The sequence below is a fragment of the Montipora foliosa genome, chromosome 3 (genome assembly GCF_036669935.1).
Source record: "Montipora foliosa isolate CH-2021 chromosome 3, ASM3666993v2, whole genome shotgun sequence".
NCBI lineage: Eukaryota > Metazoa > Cnidaria > Anthozoa > Scleractinia > Acroporidae > Montipora > Montipora foliosa.
Window position 1 is genome coordinate 2150816 of NC_090871.1, and position 25000 is coordinate 2175815.

Genomic DNA, 25000 nt, shown 5'->3' on the forward strand with positions numbered 1-25000 from the left:
CTGGCACTCGTAGAACATACATGTACAGAACCCACAAACAAACTATCTTTCAAAGGGGAGACAATCCAGTGCAAATTTGCAAGGCCCAAAAATGTCAACTCCTCAGATGCCCTAGGTCACCCCCCCCCCCCCCCCCCCATTGACAAGTTAAATTGTCTGCCGTTTATATAACAGGGTAAAATGTATTTAGTTAGCTGCAGGAGTCAATGGGTTAAATGAAGCTTCAGATAGGACAGAGAAATGACAAAGGATCGTGTGAAAAGACAGTGGTGAGAGCACTCGCCTCCCACCAATGTGGCCCGCGTTCGAATCCCAGACTCGCCGTCATTTGTTGGTTGAGTTTGTTGGACGTTCTCTACTCTGCACCAAGAGGTTTTTCTCCGGGTACTCCGGTTTTCCCCTCTCCTCAAAAACCATAATTTGATTTGATTTGCGTTAACTTGTTAATTTCAATTTACAGTGTCCCCGATTAGTCCTCTACGGCGCTAGGAGATTAGACACTTAAATAAAGTTCCTTCCCTTTCCTTTCCTTTTCCTTTGCTGAACTTAGAGAGAATGCATGTTGAGCAAAAATGATACCGGTAGGCTGAAAACAATCACCAAAACTCGGAGGATTCTGGCTGAAACGGGAGGGATGTGATCACTTGCATTTCCTTTAGAAGTTTCAAAATTTTGTTCCAAAGTGATTTTGTTCTTCACTGTTTGTAGTTATGAAGATGGAACCATCAAACTGTGGAGATTGGGGGATAAAAGTAGTCAAGTGACTTTCAGGTACGTGATAATCAATCATTTTATTTTAACCGATTGTTGCTATTGACCAATATTATTTTTTTGATATCTTTCAGTGGCCACAAGTCAGCAGTGTCTGTACTTAAGTTTGATGAATCAGGCGGGAGGCTTGTTTCAGGATCAAGGGTGATTTTTACAACAACTTTTCATTTGCACTGCTGTACTCACAAAGGGAGCATGCTCCTTTTTTGCTTAATATTACCCTTCTAAGTCACTGTGATAACAAAAGACAATGATATATCAAGGGAGAGTGTTGCGAGGAGCAACTTTGGTAGCCATTTTTTGTGAGCGGTTTTGGGTGGTTGAGGGAAATTTTGGGGTTGTCACGTGCGGGTGGTCTCAGCTGGTTGAGGTGTCAATGGGTTAAACGGGATTGTGTCCTTCGTATGTGGCATAAAGTGGCAGGAATGGAGGAGGCTGACTGCTGTTGTCTGTAAAGAATAAAATTATAGGAAATAATTGTACATGTAGTTTATTAGAGGGGAATTTACATGTAGGAGAAGTGGAGGGAGAAAAGAGGAGCTTGATCTTTGCTATACACAATGTACCTGTTTGCGAGCTTCTGGCATAGTAAATTTAAAGTATCAGCACTCACATTGTATTTTGTCAGTCTCGCCATGTTGTTGTACAGTTTGCCTTGTTGTTACAGGTAAAATATCAAGGTCGTTATTGACTCTTCTAAAGAGACGAAAAATGAATGCTTCTTCAGGGCTGTGACATTACCTTTTTGGTGCCATCAAGTGACTCAATCTTCACTTTTTTTTTTTGAAATCCCAGATTTTGATCGGTCTGTCATCAGGTTATGGTAACTTCTTTGTTAACTTTGGGTAGAATAATGGTACCGTTGTTTTTTTAGGATACTGATGTGATAGTTTGGGATACAGTCAATGAAGCTGGCCTATACCGGTAGGTTGTGTAAATTATATACATGTGACTATTATTGTATGTAGATGTGTGCACCCCACCTCACTTGTGTCCCTTTTCATCCACTTACATGTACAGTGTACATGTACTGGTAACTCTAAAACTTTGCCAGCAGTATTAACAAACTTGGATTATCAATAAAAGCCAGTAGTTTGACTTAAAACATTACATGTATTTTCTTTGTGTGGTATTTATAATTTATTTCCAAAAATGAGGCATGAAGAATTAATTGTAAATTTAATTTAATTTAATTCATGTGAAGTGATTTCTAAAGCTTCACCTGAATCTCCCTTTTCCCCTCTCCTCTTACTACTAAAAATTGAAATCATTCTTAAAAGGTGTTACAAATGAACCCACTGGGAACTCGGAAAAATCCGAGCCCCAGATGGGATTCGAACCCACGACCCTCCGTGATCTAGTACGGATGCTCTAACCACTGAGCTACTGGAGACTCTATGGTGAGCACGGGTGAAATGTGGGTATTTGACTCGAGCTGCATCACGCAGCCACAGAGTCAAATATCGACTGACAGCATAGCTCATAACTGCCTCGCGCAGTCACACAGAGAGCATCATTGAAATATAGTTGCCTGTATCCCCGTGAACGATGCGGCCAACCAACCACCAAAGTGAGCGAATGTGAGACAATGGTTAACATATATCAAATACAAGGTGTTACTAATGAACCCACTGGGAACTCGGAAAAATCCGAGCCCCAGATGGGATTCGAACCCACGACTCTCCGTGATAGATCCGTACTAGATCACAGAGGGTCGTGGGTTCGAATCCCATCTGGGGCTCGGATTTTTGCCGAGTTCCCAGTGGGTTCATTTGTAACACCTTGTATTTGATATATGTTAACCATTGTCTCACATTCGCTCATTATTAAAAGACTTACAAATGAAATCTTTTTTCCAGTTTCAAAGGGCATAAAGGAGTGATAACAGAATGTTATTTCATGAAAAGCCAGAATATATTGATAACAAGGTTGGTCAGGTTTTGCTAAGTTATTTGATTTATTTTATTTTTTTATACATGGTTTTAGGGTTAGGGTTAGGGTCAATAGAAATTCTGAAAGATTTGTTCAAGACCTGTGCATAAAATTTGAGGACCTTTTCTAGCTGTAAAATTTAATCTCATTCTCTGTTTATTATTGGTATTTTCAGTTCCAAAGACAGTTTTGTTAAGTTTTGGGATCTTGATACACAGCACTGTTTTCTTACCCTTGTTGGTCACAGAAGTGAGGTCAGTTGGTACTATACTGTTTTCTTGTTGTAAAGCTACATGTAAATGCTGGCATTTGTTTGACAGTACAAGTCAAATACTGTCACAGTGGTATTTTAAGTGGTCCAAGCTTTTTGTCTTTTGTTCAAAAGTTATGTCTTTGCTATACAGTGTAAACAAAAAAATACTTAACCCATTAACAAGTAAAATCAATCGTCTGGCATTAGACAGAGTAAACTACTAAGTCTGGCCGGTTTTGGCTATTTCAGGCATCAAAGGCATGCTTTAATTATAGATGTTTAAAACTCTGAACTTACGTTTAGCACAACTTATGCAGTGTTCTCACCAGGCCGCGCCCTTGCGGGATTCCTGCAAGAAAAATAGAATTGGCGCATTAAAAGCTGTGCAAATGCGCCTATTTGGGCGCACAAGGATGCTACATGTACATGTACATGTACGAGAGAAACATACTTTTAGAAGTTAGCAGTCTTAATGGTTTCAGCGAATATTCCAGTTCTTTGCTTCTTCAATACAATACAATACATACTTAATTGACTGCTCCCCATAGGGGCTTTTCAGGGCCAATGAAACAAAACGAAACAACAGAACAGAAAAAACAACAACAACAACAACAACAACTATTAAGAATCCCAACTGGCCGGAGGCAAACCAGTTGGCTATTCACAAGTGCAACTGGGAAGTCAATCCCCGGACTACCAGGATCAAATTCAACGAGTGGTCAGAACAGGTCTTGAGCCTGGGATCTCCAGATCCCAAGGCATGCGCCCTAACCAATGGCCCACACTGCCTCCAACTGAATGAAAACAGTTTATCAAAGTATTTATTTAGTGATTTATGTGGTGGATAGCATTATCCACCTTTTGAAAAACTGGGGCCTGTAAGATCTGTCTTGAAGCAAACAAATCAAATGCATTTACAATATTGTCAAAGGGTCACCATTGCAAGAGTTCCAGTTGGAATGTGCCTTGGTGGAATATGGACTGAGAAATCACGAAGGATGTTTTCTACCCTAGTCATCGAGCGCAAGTGTAATATTGTCCCGCTAAAGCTCCTTCAGGGCCCCTATTTTTGAGGAAAGGGGGCCCTGGGGCTCCCTAAGACAAAATCCTGGTGAGAACACTGCTATGGTGGCCGAAAACCACCAATGAAGATTTGGCAACCACCATACAATTTTTTCAGAGAGACATACATGTATTTCCAAAGCAAAACTAGTTCCATTTAATTGAGAAATTTTAGACTTTTTCAAAGAAAAAAATTAAAATGAAACGAAAAGTGTATTAAAAATAATTCAAATCGAATTAAAATGAAAATAAGATTAAAATTCAATCAAAGTTTAAAAAAATTACCCCTAAGCTAAGTGCGGTGAGCCTCTATTCACAAGCGTTGAACATGGTGGACTCCACCACACTGAAGACAAAACAAATCGTCAGTTGACAATTACAATACTTGAAAGAAAACTATGACTTGTTAACTTGTTTGTCATAAACAAATAAAAAAGCCTTTACCATGCTTTGTTTTGTTATATGGCTTGCAGAGGAGTGACAAGAGCTTGAAATAAAGTTAATAGTCAGAAACTGTTGACCTTGGGTTGTTGTTCTTGCTACATTTTTCATACTTTCCTCACTCCGGTCACAAAGGCTATTATTAATGGTTAATTAATATTTAAATATAGCTGTGTTGTAAAAGCATGTTAATTTGGTTGTTGTGTTTCAAGGTTTGGGGATTTGCAGTTGTCCAAGAAGAAACCCGCTTAATCACTGGGTGTTCTGATAGTGAATTGAGAATGTGGAAGATAAGCACCATTGAGTCAAGTGATGATGAACATTCAGCAAAAGAGGGTGGAAAACGTAGTGCAGCAGAAGCTGGTTTACAAGATGGCTCGCTGGGAAAACCAGATGAGGTACATGTACATTGTACTCTCCACATAGAAAACAAAATATGAGCTTTCTTGCATCATGATCTTAAACAAAAGTCTGCAGGCAGCTATACAAAAATAATGAGTAAAATCAAGAAAACCATAGCAGGGTATAATAATTATTTTTTAGTCGCATTTTTTAGCTTGAGTATTTTCAGAATTAGGACAATAAAATTTTTACATGTACATTATGCAATATTAAGCTTGAAGTTGATATTTTTGGAGCATAAATTAAAATGATATTACGAATAATTATCAGATTTCCAGCATTTTCATTGGTTCGCCGGACACAGGCTATCGGTTCACATACCTGCTGTACCTAATATGGTCAAGGAACAAGTCAGCAATAAATTGAGCTGAAAACATTTTTGCACCTCTGAGATAAAATGACCGACAACAGCTGTTGTGGACCGAAATTGACCAAGGCAGAAGTAGATGCTTTAGTCGACAATACTACCCCCAGGAACATCAAAGAAGAGTTGTTGATCCTGGAGTTTTTCATAAAACAATTATTCTACTCAGGCTTGCTGGATATAAAATGATCATAACCAACTCAACGCTACGCGCCTCATTGGTTACCGGTATCTATCACTTCATATGCAGTGCACCGGCGTTGTAAAAACTTGTAAAGCAGCTGTGTACTGGTTTTGATTGGGATCAATGGCATTAACAACAGTTTTAAATGTGAACAACTATTCTACGATCGCATTTAACCACATTGTTGGGTCACGAAATGTGGGCTTTGGACTTCGAATTACAGAATTGAACTGGATATTGACAAAAATATTGTAACAAAAAACAATGAAATACTGTGACATTTAAACAACTTTATTGACCATTACACATGTTACATACAACAAAATAAATAACTGACAGGAAATGAAATATATATGCAAAGTGATATGAAGTGATAAGGTCAAAAGGGAAGGTGCGAACGGGACGCGAGGACCCATGCGAGGCACTGCCCATGATATAATTAAAACACGGTTAAATTTAAAAGACACTAAAAACTAGGGATGACAGGGGCAGGATTGTACAATTGACCAGGTACAGGGATAGTATATGTCAAAGTGATTGTGTTTACCAGTATACAACAGTTACCTTTTAGTCAATTTTTGCCATTTCAAACTGCCAAGAAGACTCTTTTACCCAAGGAAGCTCTAATCAAAATTATTGCTCATTTCAAAATTATAGCAGAAATAATTTTTCCCTGTTGCCCGGGGAAAAAGATGTTTATCAAATTAATTTTTATTAAATTTTTAGCCTTGGTTAATGCATTTCTCGTGCTCTGATTGGTTCACTCAGTCTCTGTCATCAGCTCATATACCTTTATTTTTTTTTGCCTGAAGCAAAATTTCTCTCTGAATAAAGGAAAGAAAACCTTTTTGTGGAAAGTTTGGATCAATTCCAACGTTTAGAAGTACACGAAAAGGCAAGAAAATTAATGTTTTTGCAATGAGCCTGCCTAATCATGAGGTATTACACAACATTTCATCATCATCAAGTTTTTCCAATTTCGCTTGGATTTTCTCACTTTTTTCACTCATATTTCGTACTTCCAAACTTTTGGATAAAACAATTATTCCATTCACGCTACGCGCCTCATTGGCTATTTACAATCTCATATCGAATGCACACTCATGGAATAAATGTCCAAGCTACAACCTCAATGGATTCTGAGAGATTTTACCATGAAAAGTATAACAATCACTTACACTGTAAGTACAGCCATTCTTTTCAAAGATTTACATGTATCATGACTGTGTTGATTTCAGGGAAGTCAGCTGTCCTGTACACTGATGGGTTCCGTTCTTCGGCAAAGTCACCAAAGGGTTGTAGCAATAATTGTTGACTTGTCACAGACTTTCATGGGATGTCTGGTGAGTAAAGTCAGAAGAGTGTGAGTAAATGTTCTTGTTTGTTTGTTTGTTTGTTTTTTTGTTGATAATAATTATTTTCTTAAGCACCATAGGCAAGATTAGACCATTAACATCATAATAATGCCAAGAAAGTGTACAGGTACATACATGTAGGTGTGGAGGAAGACTTTTTTCAAATGCACATTTTCCATGAAAAACTGACTTGAAGTTGTAGTCATGTCAAAATTATTGAAAGGTTGTTACTGGTGTCATTAATCCAAAAGGTATTTTATTATACCATACTCTAAACCATTAAATTTGTTGTGAATTCAACAGGGCAATGATTCACAGCTAGAACTTTTTAAAATTTTAAATGAGGAGGAAATCCAGAAACGCTTGCAAAAGAAATTAAAGAAGGAAAGGTTGGTACTTTACATGACTTGTATAGTTGAACCTTGATCATCCGGATATTTCAATTATCCAGACTTGCTTCTCTGGTTCCAGTTTTTTCATGCATATTAACTAATCATATTTTTCATGTATCACTCAGTCCAGTTTGAACTGAAATTTTTTCGCTTCAGAACACAAATCTGTATGCGTTTCTTGCTCACACATGCCATAATGTTTTTTGGATTACTTTAATTTTACACTATAAGGACTTGTGCATGTAGCAGATAATTTTTGGGCAACTGTTGATAGTTTTTCCAACAACAATTTGGTCAGAGATTTTTCTCTGTCCTTGTGAGAGCATAATATTTTTGTTGCATGAATGGATTTCCTGGGATTTTTAGCACTAAAAACCATACCCTTTGTTAGTTAGTTAATTTTGTACTATATTGTTGTTTAGGAAAAAAGCAAAGATGGAAGACACAAATGAGGTAAGTTTTCTTTGGTTCAGTGTAAATTATTTTTGTTTTCCCACTTTTTATTGGCATTTTTTTTTTTTGCACACTATTTTGTTGGTAGCCCAAAAGTAATATATTTTTCCTTTTTATCAGGAAACAGGAACAGACCCTGTTGTTACAAGAACAGTTGAAGATGAATTGCACAGATTACATTCCATTAAACTGCGCTCTAAAATCAAGTGAGAATAACATTGAAAATTATTGTTACTTTGTGTCTGAAATTTGGATTGAATGCCTCATTGGTTACATTTTATGAAGGAAAATGATACAGTAGGTGTCAAGTTAATATTTTTTATAATGGATGTCTTACACTGTACTGTTTTCTGGTTTATGATTACAGGTCCTTTGACCTCCATTTTGATAAAATAACGAAAGACTTGAAGGTAATATTAATTTTTTCCCTCAGTGTAGTAAAAGTGTAATGTTTGGTCCTTATTGTAGGCTTGTTACCAAGTTTCTAGTCAAATAATAATTATTAAACATCAGCAACAAACTTGTTGCCTAATGAGTTGTCAAGGTCTCATCAAGTCTAACAAACCAGTAGCGACAATTCATCAAAAAGCTAATAAAAAGTACTTTCTAATTGGGAGTGTTGTTTGCATTGATCCTCCAGCTCCTTTTATCACTGCAAAATAACTCTATCCAGTTGTATTCAGTTATTCTGAAGCCAGTGAATTCATCATGCACATCATCAGTAATGCTTCCAGGTCACAGATCAGATGTAAGGTGAGTATTAAAATTTAATACCCTTATGCAATGGAGGAGTGAGAAAAGACAGATAAATGTAGGAGTACTCATTTTAAATAAAGTTCAGTATTAGTTAAATATTATTATTTTATATCAATAAAAATATGTAACTGTATAAATTATGTTGTTGAAATTTCATCCATCGGAAACTCAGAAAAGTACAATCAACAGACGCTATCAAAAAAATCTGCATATCATTTGTGTTGATTGACCACATTGATATTTAAAACATGAGGTGTGATTGGTCGAGTTGTCACCAGAAAATTTTGTGTGATACAGCTCAGAAAATGGAACTGTAGGTGTGATGGGCTCAAGTGGTTCTACTAATTGTGAGCAGCCGTTTTGTTTGGGGGGATCATTGCTTGACACGGCTGCGAAAGAGTCTGACTGTACAAGGCCAGGATTTATAACACATCATGGTGATCTGTCATACAATCTTCTAGTGTTTTACTTATGGCATATTGTAATTGTATATTTCTTTATCTTAATTGATTTGTATATTTATAACTGTAATGCAATAGTTGTTGTCTTTCCTAGGACTCTCTGCTTTAACTCAGATGGTTCATGTTTATTGTCTGGTGCTCAGGAATCAGTCAAAATATGGAACAGGTAAATTTGTTACAGAGTTACAGAAGGGAAATACAATACACACACATTGAGCAACTGGATTGAGAGCTCTGTAAATTATTTTGTTGGATAAGGAATATTAATCTTTATTGAATCGACATAATTTACATACACCTTACTTTTTAAGAGTCACATACATGTACAGTACATTATTGTACAGATTAATTTTACTTTTAATTAACACCAGATGATCTTACTTTTCAGTAGGGAACCCCTTAGGGTTGAAATGGTTGGCCACATTTACATGAATTCAAAAGTGCCCTCTTAAACGTCATGTAAACAAATAGACTGAGATTGTTTTTCTTCAGCATGTTAACTTGAAGTAAAGCCTAGAAGTATATTTAATTTTTTTAAAACCAACCATAGTTATTGTTGTCCTGTTTGTTATTAATTTTTTGTTGTGATTGTAGTCATTTGTGGTTGACTTCTGCCAGTTTGCCAGATGCCAGTACATTGTATGTCCAGAACTTCCCCTAATTAAATGCAGGGGGATTTCAATAAGCATCACGAATTGTCCCCTTGCTGTTCTCCTCAACTTCAACATCTCTCGCGTCTCGGAATACAGACAGAGTTCTGCATTTACCCTATTAGCTGAAAATAACAATAACTTTTACCCTTTAACCTTATTGTTGGAAGTAGGTAGCAAATGCTTGGACTCAAAGGGACATTATGTGTTGGATGTCAAAATTAGGCATGCATCTGATTACATTTTCTGGACATACTGTAAGGGCAGTTTGCACTCACTAAAAAAGTTGACTTTAAAGTACATGCAAAACTGTAGGATGGTATATACAGATTGACTATTATGTCAGAAATGTGTTTTGTTTTTTTTTGCAGAATGTCTGGTCAACCAATCAGAACACTCACAACAGGATATGCACTAAGTTCTCTCTTTGTTCCTGGTGACAGGCACATTATTATTGGAACCAAGGTACAGTTATTGTTTAGCTTAGCCAATTACAATTTATATTATAATAAATAATCAACAAGTCTAGAGAACATATTTTCAATGACGACTCAGGTGACAGTAATTTGGTACCACTTTGTATATACTTGTATTAGGGACTTTTAAGATTTACGACAGTGACGTTGACAAAAACAACAGGGTTATTTCATAGTCTTTTCATCCCATTCACTTCGTACAAGGTGGGCGAATTATCCTACAACTTAAATAATTTGCATGAGCAGTTTCAGAATAAAAATAATAGAATGAAAGGTTTGTATCTGCACACTCATGTTGTCATTGAAACCTCAAATTTGGTGATTTCACATTTTTGTTATGCAGAGTTCAGCAATAAAAATTAATGCATGCAGCACCATTCTTTTTCCACATTTAACCAAAGATATTACTGTTTTATGGCATTGTTGTAGCCATAGCTGTCATACGTGTAGTTTCTTCAACTCCCTACTGCTGGGACTGGAACTGCCAAAATATATTATGATTCTTGTATTTCTTGTTATGATGGAGATGGTATAAAAATTATATGTTAACCCTGGTGAATGAATTAAGACTTCAATGCATTTTTTAAATAAATAACCATGTAAAAGTTCTATGCGGAAGAGATAAAAGACTACTACTGTAGTTTATGTGCCCATTGTCTGGATTTTTCAGGCTGGGAAGCTTGAGTTATACAACATATCTTCAGGTCAGTTACTGGAGTCAGTTGATGCACATGATGGCCCTGTTTGGTCAATTTCCATGTTTCCTGATAAGGTATGACAAAACTGTACAAAGCTTCAAAGGTTATTCAATTTCTTTTTATACTAAATTAATGCATTACACGATTTTATACATGAATTGTATACTGTACAATAGTCATTAGTTTTGTTTCGTTGATCATTGGTTATAAATTGCACTCACAGATAGACTGTAAGTGGTACCTAAAGTTTGAATCTTGAACAATGCAGATAGCTGCACAAAAATAATTATTATCATCCTTAATGATAATAATATTTTAGAAAGCTCATTTATAATTATTCATTTGTAATATTATTATTATATCACATGCAGTGACTTTGTATTGATAAAACTTCCTCCTTATTAGTATGCATGGTTTTATCAGATAGAAAGTCACTTCATGTGATATTATATATAATAGCTTGTTTTTCTTGTACACTGTATGCTAATGTTTACCTCTCACAATTTGAACCTTTGTTCGGACTCCCGAGTGACATGCTTTGGAATGTTTTTGAATGTTTTTGAAGCCGTTCAAATAACTTTTAGCATGTGTTTTACCAGGTTTCAAAACACTCAGCAATGCTTTGTGTTTTTAAACTTGATAAGACACTGCTACTTGTTATTTATACATGTATATTAAATAATTAAACTCATCGCCAATCGATGAGCTTGGGGAAGGTGCCTTGGTTTAGGTGGAGCCATGCGTGAAGCCAGCCAAGCTTGCAGGTATCCATGGCAACCCTGAGAGCGGCAACCACCCGGCACCGTCACACTGATAAATCAGTGGAAATACTTACCCAACCCACATACTTACCACCAAGGGGAGGGAGGAGTGGGAGCAAAAAGGCACTCAGCTATAGCTGGAACGCAATACAAATGCCCCTGCAACAAACTCTGTAAAAGCGAACCCCCCGCGCATGGCTTCCCGCGGACTGCGGCTGACTGCATTGGCTCAAGTTTAACCTCACCTAAATTACATTCAGCCACATTAATAGTAACAATAATAATAATAATAATAATAATAATAATAATAATAATAATAATTTTTTATTGTTTATATGATCTTGCTTTAACCCATTGACACCTCAAACACTCTAGTATGCCCCGAGTTGATGAGTAAAATTGTCTGGTGTTAAACAGAGTAAAATCTGTTACAGTATCCGGAAGTCTCACTACCAGGGCAATAAATTATAATTAACAATTATTGGACGAGGTTGAGCAAAATATCGTGATTTGTCAATGCCGAGCAGATCAATAATTGATCTGCGAGACACCAACAAATCACAATATTATTTTGCGATAACCGAGTTCAATAATTATTAATTTTTATCATTCGATGACTGAGTTAACTTTATTTTTCACAATTCCCAACAATTAATTCTTTTTCTGAAAGCTTAGGAAAGCGAACTGCCATTTTCACACAAGAGCGTGTTTCAGTTATGCATGAGCAGAATATTATTTGCAGCAAAACACTTATTTGTAGACAGTTATTTGCAGGTCACGTGGTGGGCTCTCGGCCAATGAAAAGGAAGGAAAAAATCCATCAAATGATAATAAAAATTATTAATTCTATCAAGTCTAAAATCAATAGTCAGTTCTCTCTAGTTTTCTGTCACTTTTTTCAGCGTGGTTTTGTATCTGGTAGTGGTGATTCTACTGTCAAATTTTGGCAGTTTGAGCTGGTATCTGATGCTGATCACTCTCAAGTAAGGTAATGATTTACTTGTAAAGCTGGAGACTTGAGGGGCCATATCATTGTAGAATGTGAAATTATTCAAATTAATGTCTCAGTAAAGGGAAATTTGGGCGTCTCACTCAAATTTTTTGTTTTTGCAAATCTTGAATCGGTGGGCTATGAAGTATATTTCCCAACAAAAAAATTCTGAAACATTAATTTTAAAACTGCTAAAATCGCTTTTCTTTGTTTCCCGCCATAATCTGCACCCGAAGAATGATTGATGCATCATGTCAATCACACATGAAAGGCTTGGGTGTCAATTGACAGCCTTCATGCACGATCTGCTACCTTAGTATGTGCCCAAATGCTGATTGGCTTTCAAGTAGGGGTTGGAGTTATTCAGCAGACCGTGAACTGCACGCAAAATCTTCAAGCTCGATTTTCTAGGGGTTTATTTTAACGCCAAAATTACAACTTCTTGGACTGCCTGTCCCAGCGGTTTTCAAGATATCGCTTCCAAATTTTCAGTTCTAATAGATGATCGCACTACCTCAAATACCATGTGAGGAATGTTTCGTTTGTCTTCGGAGACTGATTTTATTGCAACTTTTTGCCCAAACTAAGTATGAGAAGAGAGTGTCATTTTTGGTGCACGATATTTCCTTCAATTCTTAACATATCAAAAATTCCTCACATGGTATTGGAGTGCATTCATCTGTGGCTAAGATGCAACAAAGAGCAGTTATTTTTGCAATAAAGTGAAGGGGCAGTAGCTTCTGTAGCAGACTTGGTCATTTTGAGTTTGTGGCCTCTAGTTTAAAAGGCGATATTACGGTGTAATTAAATTCCAAAAAACTAAAAATTATTCAAATAATTCAATCTATCACAGGCGCCCCAAACTTTCCCGGATAAAATGTTCCCACGGTCACAATTCCACATGAGAATCAATTGACAAAGATTGAACTTTCATCTAAACCCACCATCAATGCAATAGTCTCTGGCCTTGGGATTTTATTATGACCGTTGACAACCGAGAAATTGAAAAATGGGTCAAATTACACACACGCTTTTGAGGCAGCATTCCAGTACAAGCTTGACAATACAACATTCGCAAAAGGTCTTTTCGGTTAGACAGATGAAATTTATTGCATGCAGTCTTATAGAATGCAAAGGACTCTGGTCAAATGCCCTAATTTTTGCTCCAGAATGTAGGAAATGCATTAATTCTTCAGTGTAAGAGGCCCAGATTTCAAAATTTTCCCAGGGGAGGATGCCCCTGGACCCTCCTACAAACTCGTGCCTTCACTGTGCATTGTCCATTCTCCACCTTCTCTTCAGGTTTGTCTGCTTACTGCAATTCCTACTGAAAACCCTGTATTTCATTCCTTTCAACAGCAAAAGACTCAGTGTCACTCATGTACAAACATTAAAGCTAAAAGAAGAGGTGTTGTGTGTAAAGTACAGGTATATTATGACAAAATTAACCTTAATTTCTCAGTATTAGCAGCTGGTTTATTTGATTTGAGTACATGCATAATTATAATTTCTGTTTTACTTCTTTCTCTTCAGTTTAAGTTATTTTTTTGTTTTTAGTCCTAATCATAGACTGCTTGCTGTAAGCCTCCTAGACTGTACAGTCAAGGTCTTCTTTGCTGATACATTGAAGGTATGGTTTGGCTTCTTTATGTTGTGGGAGACAACATAGAATTCTACAAATCTTTATGCATAGAGCTCTGAAACAGTAATACTTCAATATATTGCTCTCAAGCTGTTAGTATAGATAGCCAAGGTGAAGTGTCTTTTTTATCCTTTTATCATTCAATGAAATAAAATTTTATACATGTTCAGTAAACCAATAAATAAGGTACCATTTATATTAATATTGTCAATAAGGATAATGCCAACATACTTTTAAGCAAAGAAAGTAACCTGCTGCTAACCTTAACTGCCAGGGGGCAACCATTTAGATTTTTATGAAGTGGGGTGCCAGATTCAAATTCAAAACCAAAGGGAACAAAAATCCGTCTAGTTATCAATTGAAAGTGATTTTAACCTAAATGCATCTGCATGCAAATCCACTGCTCTCACAAGTGGACAACACTGCCTCCCTCCCTCCCTCCATCACATTTTCGTGAAGGCTGAATATCTTGGAAGCTCAGTTAGCGCTAACTCTGGGTGAACTGCTGGCAAATTTTTATGTTTCCATGTCCTCAATGATAAGTTCTAGACATGCTTTGAGAAGTGGATCGAGGATGTTACATTATCTAACAAAGCCATATTTTCTGTACAGTTTTTCTTATCATTGTATGGCCATAAACTTCCTGTCATGGCAGTGGACATCTCTTCTGTAAGTGTTACGCACATTCCTTCAACATTACAGCTTGAATGTTGCATTTACAGTTATTTCATCAAAAGTGAGTTGTTGGGGGGTGGAAGGTAGCCCTCGTCAAGTTCCAAGCAATAATGCAGATTCAATGTTGAAAAATGTTCAAATGTTCAAGAGGGCAAAAAGGGGGAGAGAATGCCCAGGGCTCTGCTCACTTGTTGTAGTAATATTTTCTGCTATTAACCTTGGGTTCTATTAAGTAGCCATTTTGGAAAATTCCCAAAAAAATTTTCTCACCGGCCATTAATTCTCACTCCGAGGGGTCAGTGAGTTAAGAGTAATTTTCCTTCATGAGGCTTCACAGTTTAGAAAAACAATATTCTGCTAGTAAGCGAAAATTTTCCCAGTTGATCAGTTTATTGGAAACTTGACGGTGTATTATTATGGAGTGAGTCAGTGCTCTTACCAATCAGAATTTCCCAGAAAATGGTAAGCTTCCCTATACACTCAATCCATTTCAACATTTTCATAAATTCAGACTTCCCGAAAAAGATTAACAAACTCCTGCGTGCATGTGAAAGCGACTCTAATAACTCCTGTGCCATATTTCATTAGGTATTGAAGTACAGTACTGGTTGTTGAATTTTTCTTTTTTAACCATTTATTGATAAGTTTCTTGTTGTGTAAACTGGGAGCTTTTGTTTTTACAAAACATTATTGTTTAATTTGGTTTTCGTCCTTGTAGGACAGTGCTTTGATTATCACTGGATCATCAGACAAAAATATCAAAATTTGGGGCTTGGATTATGGTGATTGTCACAGGTCTATATTTGGACATGATGACAGGTCAGTGTTTGCCAGTATCTTACTATACTAACTGGGTTCTCATTTTTGGGTGTCTGAAAGGGATCTGGGGCCCGTTTCTCAAAAGTCGCGCAGACTTTTCGGCCCTGGAAAGCCATTTGTGAAACTGACAACTGCTTGTCTTGAAAAGCCAACCTTTTAACATCTTTTCAAGGTAACAAAGAGAAGAATGACTACTGTGAAGTTTAACGACTTAAATCCTCTCCGTTCTTGAGATACAAAGGGAATTGTGACACCCAAAAATAGCGCGTAAAGTTTCGGGACTTTCGAGAAATGGTCATAATTGGGTTTGATTTAAATTACAACTTTGTGTGACTGGCAGAACTTTATCTAGTTCTCCAGTGCTTAGTGCCACTTGCGTGAAATTGCAATTTGTTTTGACTGGGTCATTTTATTGTATATTGTGCTGTGATTGGCCAAAGTAGTTTCTTTGGTTTTGGATCAATGCAACTCGGTTAAATCTTAGCATTCCATGCCGACTGTGAAGCCTCACAAGTTCTCTAGATAACTTTACTTGCCCAGTTATATCTCCTTTCAGCATTTAAATGTTTATGACATGTTTGCATTGTGTTGTCATTGTAAACTATTGGTTTTGATTTCACAGTTGTTTTCCATTTACTCCTCGCTGCATTGTACATCTGTCGAAATTAATGATCCTTACCTGATTATTATTGTTTTTTCAGCATCATGGCAGTTCAGGTATTTTAACTTTATGTATCATTCAGTTGAAATATTTAGTTAGAGTCAGTCAGTATTGAAGTATCTAGTAGTAAGATCATTCTGGCTGTGTGTAGACAGCTGGACGTCCCATCAAAATGAGTTAAGCTGTATCAAAGTCTTCTTCCAGGTCCGCCATGAAGTTTCTCTGTACACAGTTGTCTGGGCATTATTGTTTAGAAAAAGATAAAAATTTTAAGGAAGATATATTAAATGTGTATTAACCAACAATGCAGTGGAGAAGTCAGCCATGACAACAAAGTTGGTGGTGATTTTTGCCAACAGCCATCGATCCACTTGTTACAACTCAATTCTCCGTTCAGCTGTTCAACAGGCTTCCTTGATCAACAACTACTAAGATCCTCTACTACTATGAACGAAATGATATATGAAACGAATCATATACTGAACTTCGGATATAAAATCAAGTAAAGCTATGATGCTCGCAGTTATGGACGCAATTTTCGCAATTGCGTAGAGAAGCCTGAAAATTTCAGGACTTCAACCCGGTTTGAACCTGTGACCTCGCGATACCGCGAGGTATCAGAAGGCTGAATCCGGAAACCTAAAATTGCGTCCATAACTGCGAGGATCATAGCTTTACTTGATTTCATATCCGCAGCTCAGTATAATTATGATTCATTTCATAATATCATTTCGTTCACTGATTCATTCCTTACGGGAAAATTAGAACCCATAAATGACCAGCTCCCAACGTCAGTGGCTTCACAGCTCAGTTGGTTAGAGCGTCGCTCCGGTATCGTGAGGTGAATTTTTCAGGCTTCTCTACGCAATTGCTAAAATTGCGTCCATAACTACGAGGATCATAGCCTTACTTGATACTAAGATTCTATGCCATCGATGCCATGTACGCTGCATCTGCCACAGATCAGACGATGACGTCATTTACACCCTGACATTAAGCCTTTGGCCTTGGGGTGTAAGAACAAAGTTCAGTGCTAATTTAAGTCGGTAAATTTAGGAAAAAGAAATTTTTCCTTTGAGTCGATTAACTTACGATAATCGGCAATCCGTAACAGTTGGACAGATTGTAGGTTCTATTATTTCAATACTAATTCATTGGTATTGAAGATTTTAAACGAAGGTAAACTCTTTAAGCCAGAAAACATCCCATGTTTTTTCTTCTCCACAGTTTGTGCCAAAGACTCATTATTTCTTCTCAGTCAGCAAAGATAAGACATTAAAATATTGGGATGCTGATAAGTTTGAACATATCATGACACTCAAGGTTAGTCATTGCTTATGTGCTTGTATCATCTCCATTAATCACCAACAAAGAATTCAGAGAGTTCAGAACAACTGAAAAGTGAGTGAAACTCATTGAGTGGAGTCCTGTGAGGTTCTTTTGTTGATGACTGACGTCACAACAACCTGGGCGGAAGTCATCTTCATCATTTCATGAGGATGACTTTGGTTGTCGAAATGTCAGTCGCAAACAACAGTCATTCTCAGGACTGCCCTCACCTTGACAATCAAATTCCATCAAGGTACCACACCGTTAAATTTTTACGAAACTCTTGCAAAGTCCACTGCTCGTTGTTTTCATTTTATGGGTGCTTTTTCCCTTACTAACTTGTCCTCGGAAAATTTGCGATTTCCTTTCAAAATTCAATTGCCGGTATTGGTCTGCGCTATATTGGTGGGTCCAGGTGTAAACGCCTTTTACTAAGGTTTATCTGGAGACTTTAATATTAGGGATGTAGTAAAGCTATTGCTTTACTAGGCAAGGGCAAAAATGGACGCAAAAGAAAACAAATTAGACTGGATTGTTCCTGAGACGGGTCGTGGTAATTCTAAAATAAGAGTTATCCACCTTTTATTCTTTCAAAATTGTTATGCAGTAATATTCAAGTACTATAATCTTGTCACTTGTGGTGTTGATCGCGGTCACCAACTTCATGCCGAAAATAAATTACATTGTAATTCTGAATTACATGTTAATCAGTTTTATCTGTATTTAATAAGGGATAGGTCCAGTCGATACTAGGCAATTATGATCTTTATTGCAGGGTCACCATGCTGAAGTGTGGTGCATGGCTGTCAGTCCAGATGGTGATCACGTGGTCAGTGTCAGATAAGCAATATGACAGCCTACCGTATTTATTCAATTAAACTAATTAAACGCCGCGGCGTATATTAAATTTTTACAGTTTTTAGCGCGTCCGATGCAGCGTTTATTCGAAGGCGGCGTTTATTTCAAAATCATATTTCTTAAATAAATGACAACAATTACGGTAGATCATTTGTAAATATTATTTAAAACAGAAACATGATGTTTTGAAGAAAGAGCTGCAAAGTATGGCCGCCTCGACCTTAAAAACATCTTCATACAGGAAAATAAATTTCGAGGGCTGGTGTACATTACCGAGTTGTAACATGTAATCGTTTTTCTTATAATCCCCGAATAAACGCAGCGTTCAATCTCGACCCCAGAGCTCTTCTCTTGACGGAGGGAGAGGAGAGCCCTGGGGAACCCTGAAACAAAGTGTCTCCTCATTGGTTTTCGTAAAGGACAATCAAACGCGTCTCTAATTGGTGCATTCATGTTGGCACGAGGAGTGAGCAGGCGCCGTAAGGTTCAAATAGCCAATTTGTGGCCATATGAATCCTACGGCGCATGTTCTCCTACATAGAGTTTCCCAGAGCCTTGGGTCGAGCCGAGGCTCTGGTGACGAGAACGACGCAGGATTCGTCTGTTTGACTGCGACGTTTATTCGAGGGCGGCGTTTTTTGCTACTTTTTCCAGCTCACTTTGGTCAAAGTTCTTTCCTTGTAATTTCGACTTTCAGGTGACAGGTTCGCATGACAAGTCTTTGCGTCTGTGGGAGAGGACGGATGAACCTTTGTTTGTTGAAGAGGAACGGGAGCAGGTTAGTCTGGAATCCTTGTTGTTTTTTGTCCTTTTTTCCTTTCATTTCTCAAAGCTTAGAATAGAACAAAATTCTCTAGGACAAGTCATTTATAAGATAGATCGAGGCTAGTGTTGCAGCTCTCGTTAACTGGCCATTTTGGTATTTTATTGTATGGCTAGTGTTTCTGGCCGATATAACGCGCGCTCTAATTGGCTAAGAGCAGCTAAGCACAAGGCCATTATTTTCCCGTAATGCCCACGGGCCGATTATGGATTATGCGCCTTCAAGGGAATTCGGGCGCGCGTGGAGAGAGCGCGACCTTGTGTTCTCGCACGCCTAAAGACTAGTCATTTGGCTACGTTGCGAGTAACACTGATACAGTGGATGGTGCACTATAGAGCTTCAGCTGTATTTGATCAATGCAGTGTAATGACTTGTTGTTCACTTAAGACGAAAATTGCACCTCCTCATTGCTTGTAGCTATTTCTCATTAGCTTTCTTTGCACTAAAAGAGGACATGTTTTTTGAGGAGACAACCCTTTGTCCCTTGTTAAGATAGAAAAAAAAATCAATCCAAAGGTTAAACCCTTATTTTCTCATAGCCACCACTGTATTGGATTAAGGTAAATCATTTTGTCTTTTTAGTAACTTTTTGGGGTTTTTTTATTGTAGGAGAGAGAACGAGAGCACGAAGAAAGCCTCGCGCAAAATACCGAACGAGTAGTAAGTACATGTTTTTATAATCAACATTGTGCAAAGCACTTTATTAGTCAGGCATGCGCATTGGTCATGGACCATGCATCCCATCGCTGGGTTTGTATGTGGGTTGGGTTCCAGTCGATCTCAATCTGACACCGAGGGTTTTGTCACAGGTAATTTCATCTGGCCATGGTGTTGTGCAGCGACATGAAATATGCCCCGTATATTGCTGCCAGGGGTCACTTATCGATGCTTCGGCCCAATGACGAATTGAGTCTGAAAAACCCTCATTGGGAGACTCTGTAATGTCCCGTAACGCCAAGATTTTGAACCGAAGGAGGTTTTAAGTGTTTTAATCTCATTTGTCAGATCCCAGGGGAGACTGATGCAGAAGCTGTCAAGGCCGGCAAAAAGACCCTCGAGACTGTCAAAGCGGTAAGTATTATCTACGAGCAAATGAACTCTTTGGATTTTATGGAGTGTCTTTGTGAATCTTAAATCTGAGCTTTGCAACTTTGTTACAGGCCGAGAGATTAATGGAAGCCATTGAACTTTATAAAGAAGAAACAATCAAGATGGCCGAGCAGGGAAGTGAGAATCAAAAGGTATTTGTCGTATTGTTCAGCCTCGCTTTCGTTTTTCTTTTCGTCGCTTGATGATTGGCTGAAAAATCCTGCGCAACTTTTTGACCCAATCAGAAGTCAAAACAAGAACCAATCCGGTGTCACTTTATGACACTCTTTTCTTCCGCACTTGGCGGCATTTCCATGCATTTGGTTTGCTGTCATTTCGTGGTCTTAAGTGCTAGTTACAATGTGAGCTTGACATTTTCATAGGTATATACAATGACGAGCTGTACAAATCTCTGACAAATATTGTATGTCACTTGTGAAATAAATCATGTGAGATATAGTTGCTTCGTTCAAATTGTCATAGTGTCATTGTTTCGACATTGGGAGGACGCCATTTCTAACCTTTGGTATCCTATGCTTAGGGGAAGCTTTAGGAAATTTTCGTTGTTTCGTTCGTTACTTTTTCAGCGCCACCTTGAATTACGTCATATGTGCATGCTCATCTCGGTTTTGATACGTCATGCGCAATTGACGATCGCGCACCTAGTGATTGTTTGTATGGAGTCAATTTGAAAAAACAAGCTGATTTTTTTTGAAGTAGTAATATTTCAGACAACAAGTTCCAGGCCCCAGTTGCTCAAAAGGTGGATACCGGATAAATCACTATCCATTGGATAACGCATTGGTTTCCGACCGCGCTATGACGTTTCCACTGGATAGTGATTTATCCGGCGGATAGCGCTATCCATCGTTTAAACAACTGGGACCAGATTTTCACGAAATAATTTAGTTTTTGTGACGTCATCACGTTAGTCCACAAGCCTCATATATTAAGGACGGTGCCAACTAATTCAAAGGTATTTTTGCCCCGATTTATAATTATGCAGGAAATGTACATCTTAACAAGTGTTATTGAAATCCAAAAAAAAAAAAATGGGGGTAGCCACGCATTTTTCAAAGATAGTTGATGAATAATATTTGTAAAAAGCTTTAAAATACAAAGCAATGTATGGCGTTCTTTCTCAAATTGAAGCTTAATTATCTCTCAAAAATGCATGGTTACCCCCAATTTTCTTTTTGGATACCAAGAGTACTTACCAAGATCTACTTTCTCCGGGTAGTTTTAAACTGCGCAAAAATATCACTGTATTGGTAAGCATCACCGATAGGAAACCCGAGTATCTCGAGATGCGCAGAACGTATGCGCAATAACAATAGTAGGCACCGTCGTTAACGTAATTACGTTTTGTTCAATAGTTAGCATCCGTATCTCTTATTAGTTTACGTAAGTATTTTTTGGTCGATAATTATTGTATGTTGAGCTTCCACCATTTCGAAATTTGTTTTTTCTTTGTCCAATATTCATTATCATAATATGGAGCAAAGGAAAAATCAAAATTGAACCATAACATATATTTTTTTAAATAAAAAAAAACGTTTTAAGATTATTATTTTTTAATCGTTTCATCCACAGACACGCTCTAGTCATCCAGTTTTGGTCGCTTACGGAAATATAACAGTAAGAGTTGAAATCGCTTTTGTCATTATGGATTCTTGACTTTTCATTGTTAATTATCTATTGTGCTAACAGTCATCTATTTTTCTGCAGCCTCTTCGTTACGTTCTTGAAGTCTTGAAAAAGATTCGTTCAAGGTTTGTGTCATATTGTTGTTGTTATGGCAGTCGGTCCCAAAAAAGTTACGATATTCCTGAGGTTTTAAGCTTATAGCATTGGAAATCACCTTGAACGACCAACCTTAGTTGGTGGGTGAACCGAGATTGATTTTCATTTGACCGGGGAACTCCGGAACTCATGTCCAGCGCACTAACCACCGGCCACACTACCTCCTAGAAAACTGGGTAAGTCCACGAAGGACAGATATGATTAATATTCCGTGTGTTCCTTTTCCTTTTCCGAAATATGCCAGCAAAAGAATGCTCGGAACGAACGTGCCCCTTTGCGTTCTGCGCCATTTTGGGTAGATCCTTACTACTTGGAGTTTCAACGGAAGAGTGAATTAGGGATGAAACAAAGTTTTATTGAGGAAGACAAGGGACGGTCGTTGTTGATCTAACTGAATGTCGTGACTGAAGTTCAGTAAGATGCCTGAAATGTCAACAGTGCCACAATCTGGTTTCGCTTCTCTGCCGGTAGAGGAACATTTCAGAAGGACCACCCCACATTGTAAGCGCAGTTCAATGTCAGTCAGAATTTGTCTTTTTCCTTTCAGTGAGTTAGAAGAAGCTCTTATCGTCCTTCCATTCAGTGTTGTGATGGATATGATGACCTTACTCGATCACTGGCTTCAAGTAAAGTCACGTTTGTTCATTTTTTTGTCCAGAATAACAATGTTTCTCAGGAGGCTACCAGAAACCAAAGAAATCGGCGATTTTGCCTTGTTCAGGTTTTAGTGTAGCAGCTTTCGTAAGCTCGACATTATTTTGTACCATGCTACCTATTGTTTGTCTTAAGTTTAGCATTGAGGCTTTGTTTTCGGTTGGAGTGGCAAGAACCAATCGCATTGCACCTCACGTGGGCTGCTGCATGCATGACCCCAAAAAAGTTAGCTAAAATTTCAGCTAAAATTCTCGCCTTACCTTGGGTATCAGTTTTAGCAGGTTTAACGCTAACATCGGTTGAGTGTAATCAAAATCAGTAGGATATCGTTGTTTAAAACGTGTTTAGCACATCCAGTTTAAATGTAAAACAGAACGAATTCGCGGATGCTCTCTAACAAAGGTGGTAATTTGACGCTTATCAACTCGTTACATAAAACCAAATTTTCGCGCTTTACTCTCCCTCCGAGGCCAACACCACATTTTCAGTGTGACTCTCTATAGATTCTCTAAAAACTTGTAGCGTTAAAGTTCTAACAAATCGGCCCAGAGTTGGATAAAATCGTAATACAATGTAGGTCGTAGGTTGATTGCGATTGGCTAAAGACTTACTTAGCAAATAGCGATAACCCCGAGTTATCGACCGGTTAACACAAAATCTTGTCTCTGTAGAATTGGACGGGTTTACATTCTTTTTTTTTTTTTTCGGATTGCTCACTCAGCTTACAACCCTTTACACTTCCTTTGTTTTCGTTTCTTTGTAATATAGCGAGGCTGGGAGGTGGAGCTGTCTTGTCGATGTCTTTCTTTTCTGTTGAGGTGAGTTGTTACTCGTATTCGGCGACTTCGACAAAACACATCCAGGACTCTGTTGTTCGAAAGCCGATTAACGTATTCGAGGATTAGCGTAAACTTTTTTTTTTCTGTTTTCAACTTTTTGGTGAAAGTTTCTTTCGCATATTTTTGTTTTTCAAGATTGACTTCTTCTAAGTTTTGCCAAATATCAGCGTTGAACAGCATTTGGGAGTTGAGAAATGAACTCCTTGGTTAATTTTTTATCTGGTTTTAGCGTTAATCGGCTTTTGAACAACCGAGCCCAGAACGCCAAATGCAAAATTAAATAGAATCCGAAGCCGGTCTTCGTCTTTTAACCGATTTTTGAAAACTGTGTTTTTTTCTTTGAACGTGAAGTAGTTTTTATCGATTTTGTTGCCTGTCATCATTTTCCTCCTTCCGAGTGTTTAACCGCATACTTAAAAGCACAGTACTCGATTGTCCAAAATCTGCACAACATTTTCATGCATATTTAACAATTATTCCACCGAGTTGGCTATAACCTGTCTCATATCCAACAAGAGCGAATGGAATGATTGTTTTATTAAATTCCTTAAACTCCAAAAGTTTGGAAGTACGAAATACGAGCCAAAAAAACCGAGAAAATCCGAGCGAAATCGGACCAAGTTGATGAAGATGCGATGTTGTGTGATACCTTGAGGTAAGACAGACGCAGGCTCATCACAAAAACATTTCTTGCCTTTTTGCGTACTTCTAAGGTTTTTCTTTGTTTTTGTGTTTTTGCTTTATTCTGAGAGAAATTTCACTTTCTGGCGAAAACAAATTTAGCATAGCGACGCTTAGCGCAATCGATATCTATTGCCATTTAAAGTCAAACTAAGGTATATGAGCTGATAGCCGAGATTGAGTGAACCAATCAGAGCACTAGAAATGCATTAACCGAGGTTGAAAAATTAATAATTGCTATTATCCTTTGCAGAATTCACCATAGTCAAATTGTTTCTAACCGAGTCCTTGTGCCTGTGATTGATTCCCTCCGGGTGCATGCTAAATCCCGCGTCCACAATCTTCGGGTGAGTAAGACCGCTCCGCTTTCTCCCAATACTTTGTTTACAGTTTGTGTTTCTTGGCTATCTGTGAGTCCCTGTATTTCTTCACCACAACGGAAAAGTTTCAAAGTAAATGAAGCAAGGCTGCGAATGGATATCATTTGTAGAAACCAAGTTTTGGTGAGAGTACTCGTCTTCCAACAACGTGGCCCTGGTTCGATTCTCACACTCGGCGTCATATGTGGGTCGAGTCTCTACTCCGAGAGGTTTTCCCCACTCCACAAAAACCAATATTTGATTTGAGTTAATTTCATTATTTCATTTGTGCTAAATCCATTGACACTGAAACACAGTTATTATTATTATTATTATTATTATTATTGTTATTATTATTATTGTTAT

General features: G+C 37.7%; 1 protein-coding gene across 1 annotated transcript in view; it reads left to right on the forward strand.

Moving 5' to 3' along the window:
- Window positions 1-25000, forward strand: part of LOC137996432 (WD repeat-containing protein 3-like) — a 28820-nt gene that overhangs the window by 2801 nt on the left and 1019 nt on the right. The window contains exons 3-34 of the mRNA XM_068841819.1: window positions 709-771; window positions 846-915; window positions 1646-1695; window positions 2631-2699; window positions 2879-2957; window positions 4672-4857; window positions 6648-6752; window positions 7068-7153; window positions 7579-7609; window positions 7730-7815; window positions 7977-8019; window positions 8250-8362; window positions 8921-8992; window positions 9848-9941; window positions 10623-10724; window positions 12314-12399; window positions 13762-13830; window positions 13960-14032; window positions 14657-14713; window positions 15438-15538; window positions 16240-16255; window positions 17427-17522; window positions 18304-18357; window positions 19084-19164; window positions 19819-19869; window positions 20215-20280; window positions 20370-20450; window positions 21892-21936; window positions 22027-22070; window positions 22649-22727; window positions 23524-23573; window positions 24529-24622. Coding sequence (XP_068697920.1) covers window positions 709-771; window positions 846-915; window positions 1646-1695; window positions 2631-2699; window positions 2879-2957; window positions 4672-4857; window positions 6648-6752; window positions 7068-7153; window positions 7579-7609; window positions 7730-7815; window positions 7977-8019; window positions 8250-8362; window positions 8921-8992; window positions 9848-9941; window positions 10623-10724; window positions 12314-12399; window positions 13762-13830; window positions 13960-14032; window positions 14657-14713; window positions 15438-15538; window positions 16240-16255; window positions 17427-17522; window positions 18304-18357; window positions 19084-19164; window positions 19819-19869; window positions 20215-20280; window positions 20370-20450; window positions 21892-21936; window positions 22027-22070; window positions 22649-22727; window positions 23524-23573; window positions 24529-24622 — 2392 coding nt within the window. The remainder of the gene's footprint in view (window positions 1-708; window positions 772-845; window positions 916-1645; window positions 1696-2630; window positions 2700-2878; window positions 2958-4671; window positions 4858-6647; window positions 6753-7067; window positions 7154-7578; window positions 7610-7729; window positions 7816-7976; window positions 8020-8249; window positions 8363-8920; window positions 8993-9847; window positions 9942-10622; window positions 10725-12313; window positions 12400-13761; window positions 13831-13959; window positions 14033-14656; window positions 14714-15437; window positions 15539-16239; window positions 16256-17426; window positions 17523-18303; window positions 18358-19083; window positions 19165-19818; window positions 19870-20214; window positions 20281-20369; window positions 20451-21891; window positions 21937-22026; window positions 22071-22648; window positions 22728-23523; window positions 23574-24528; window positions 24623-25000) is intronic.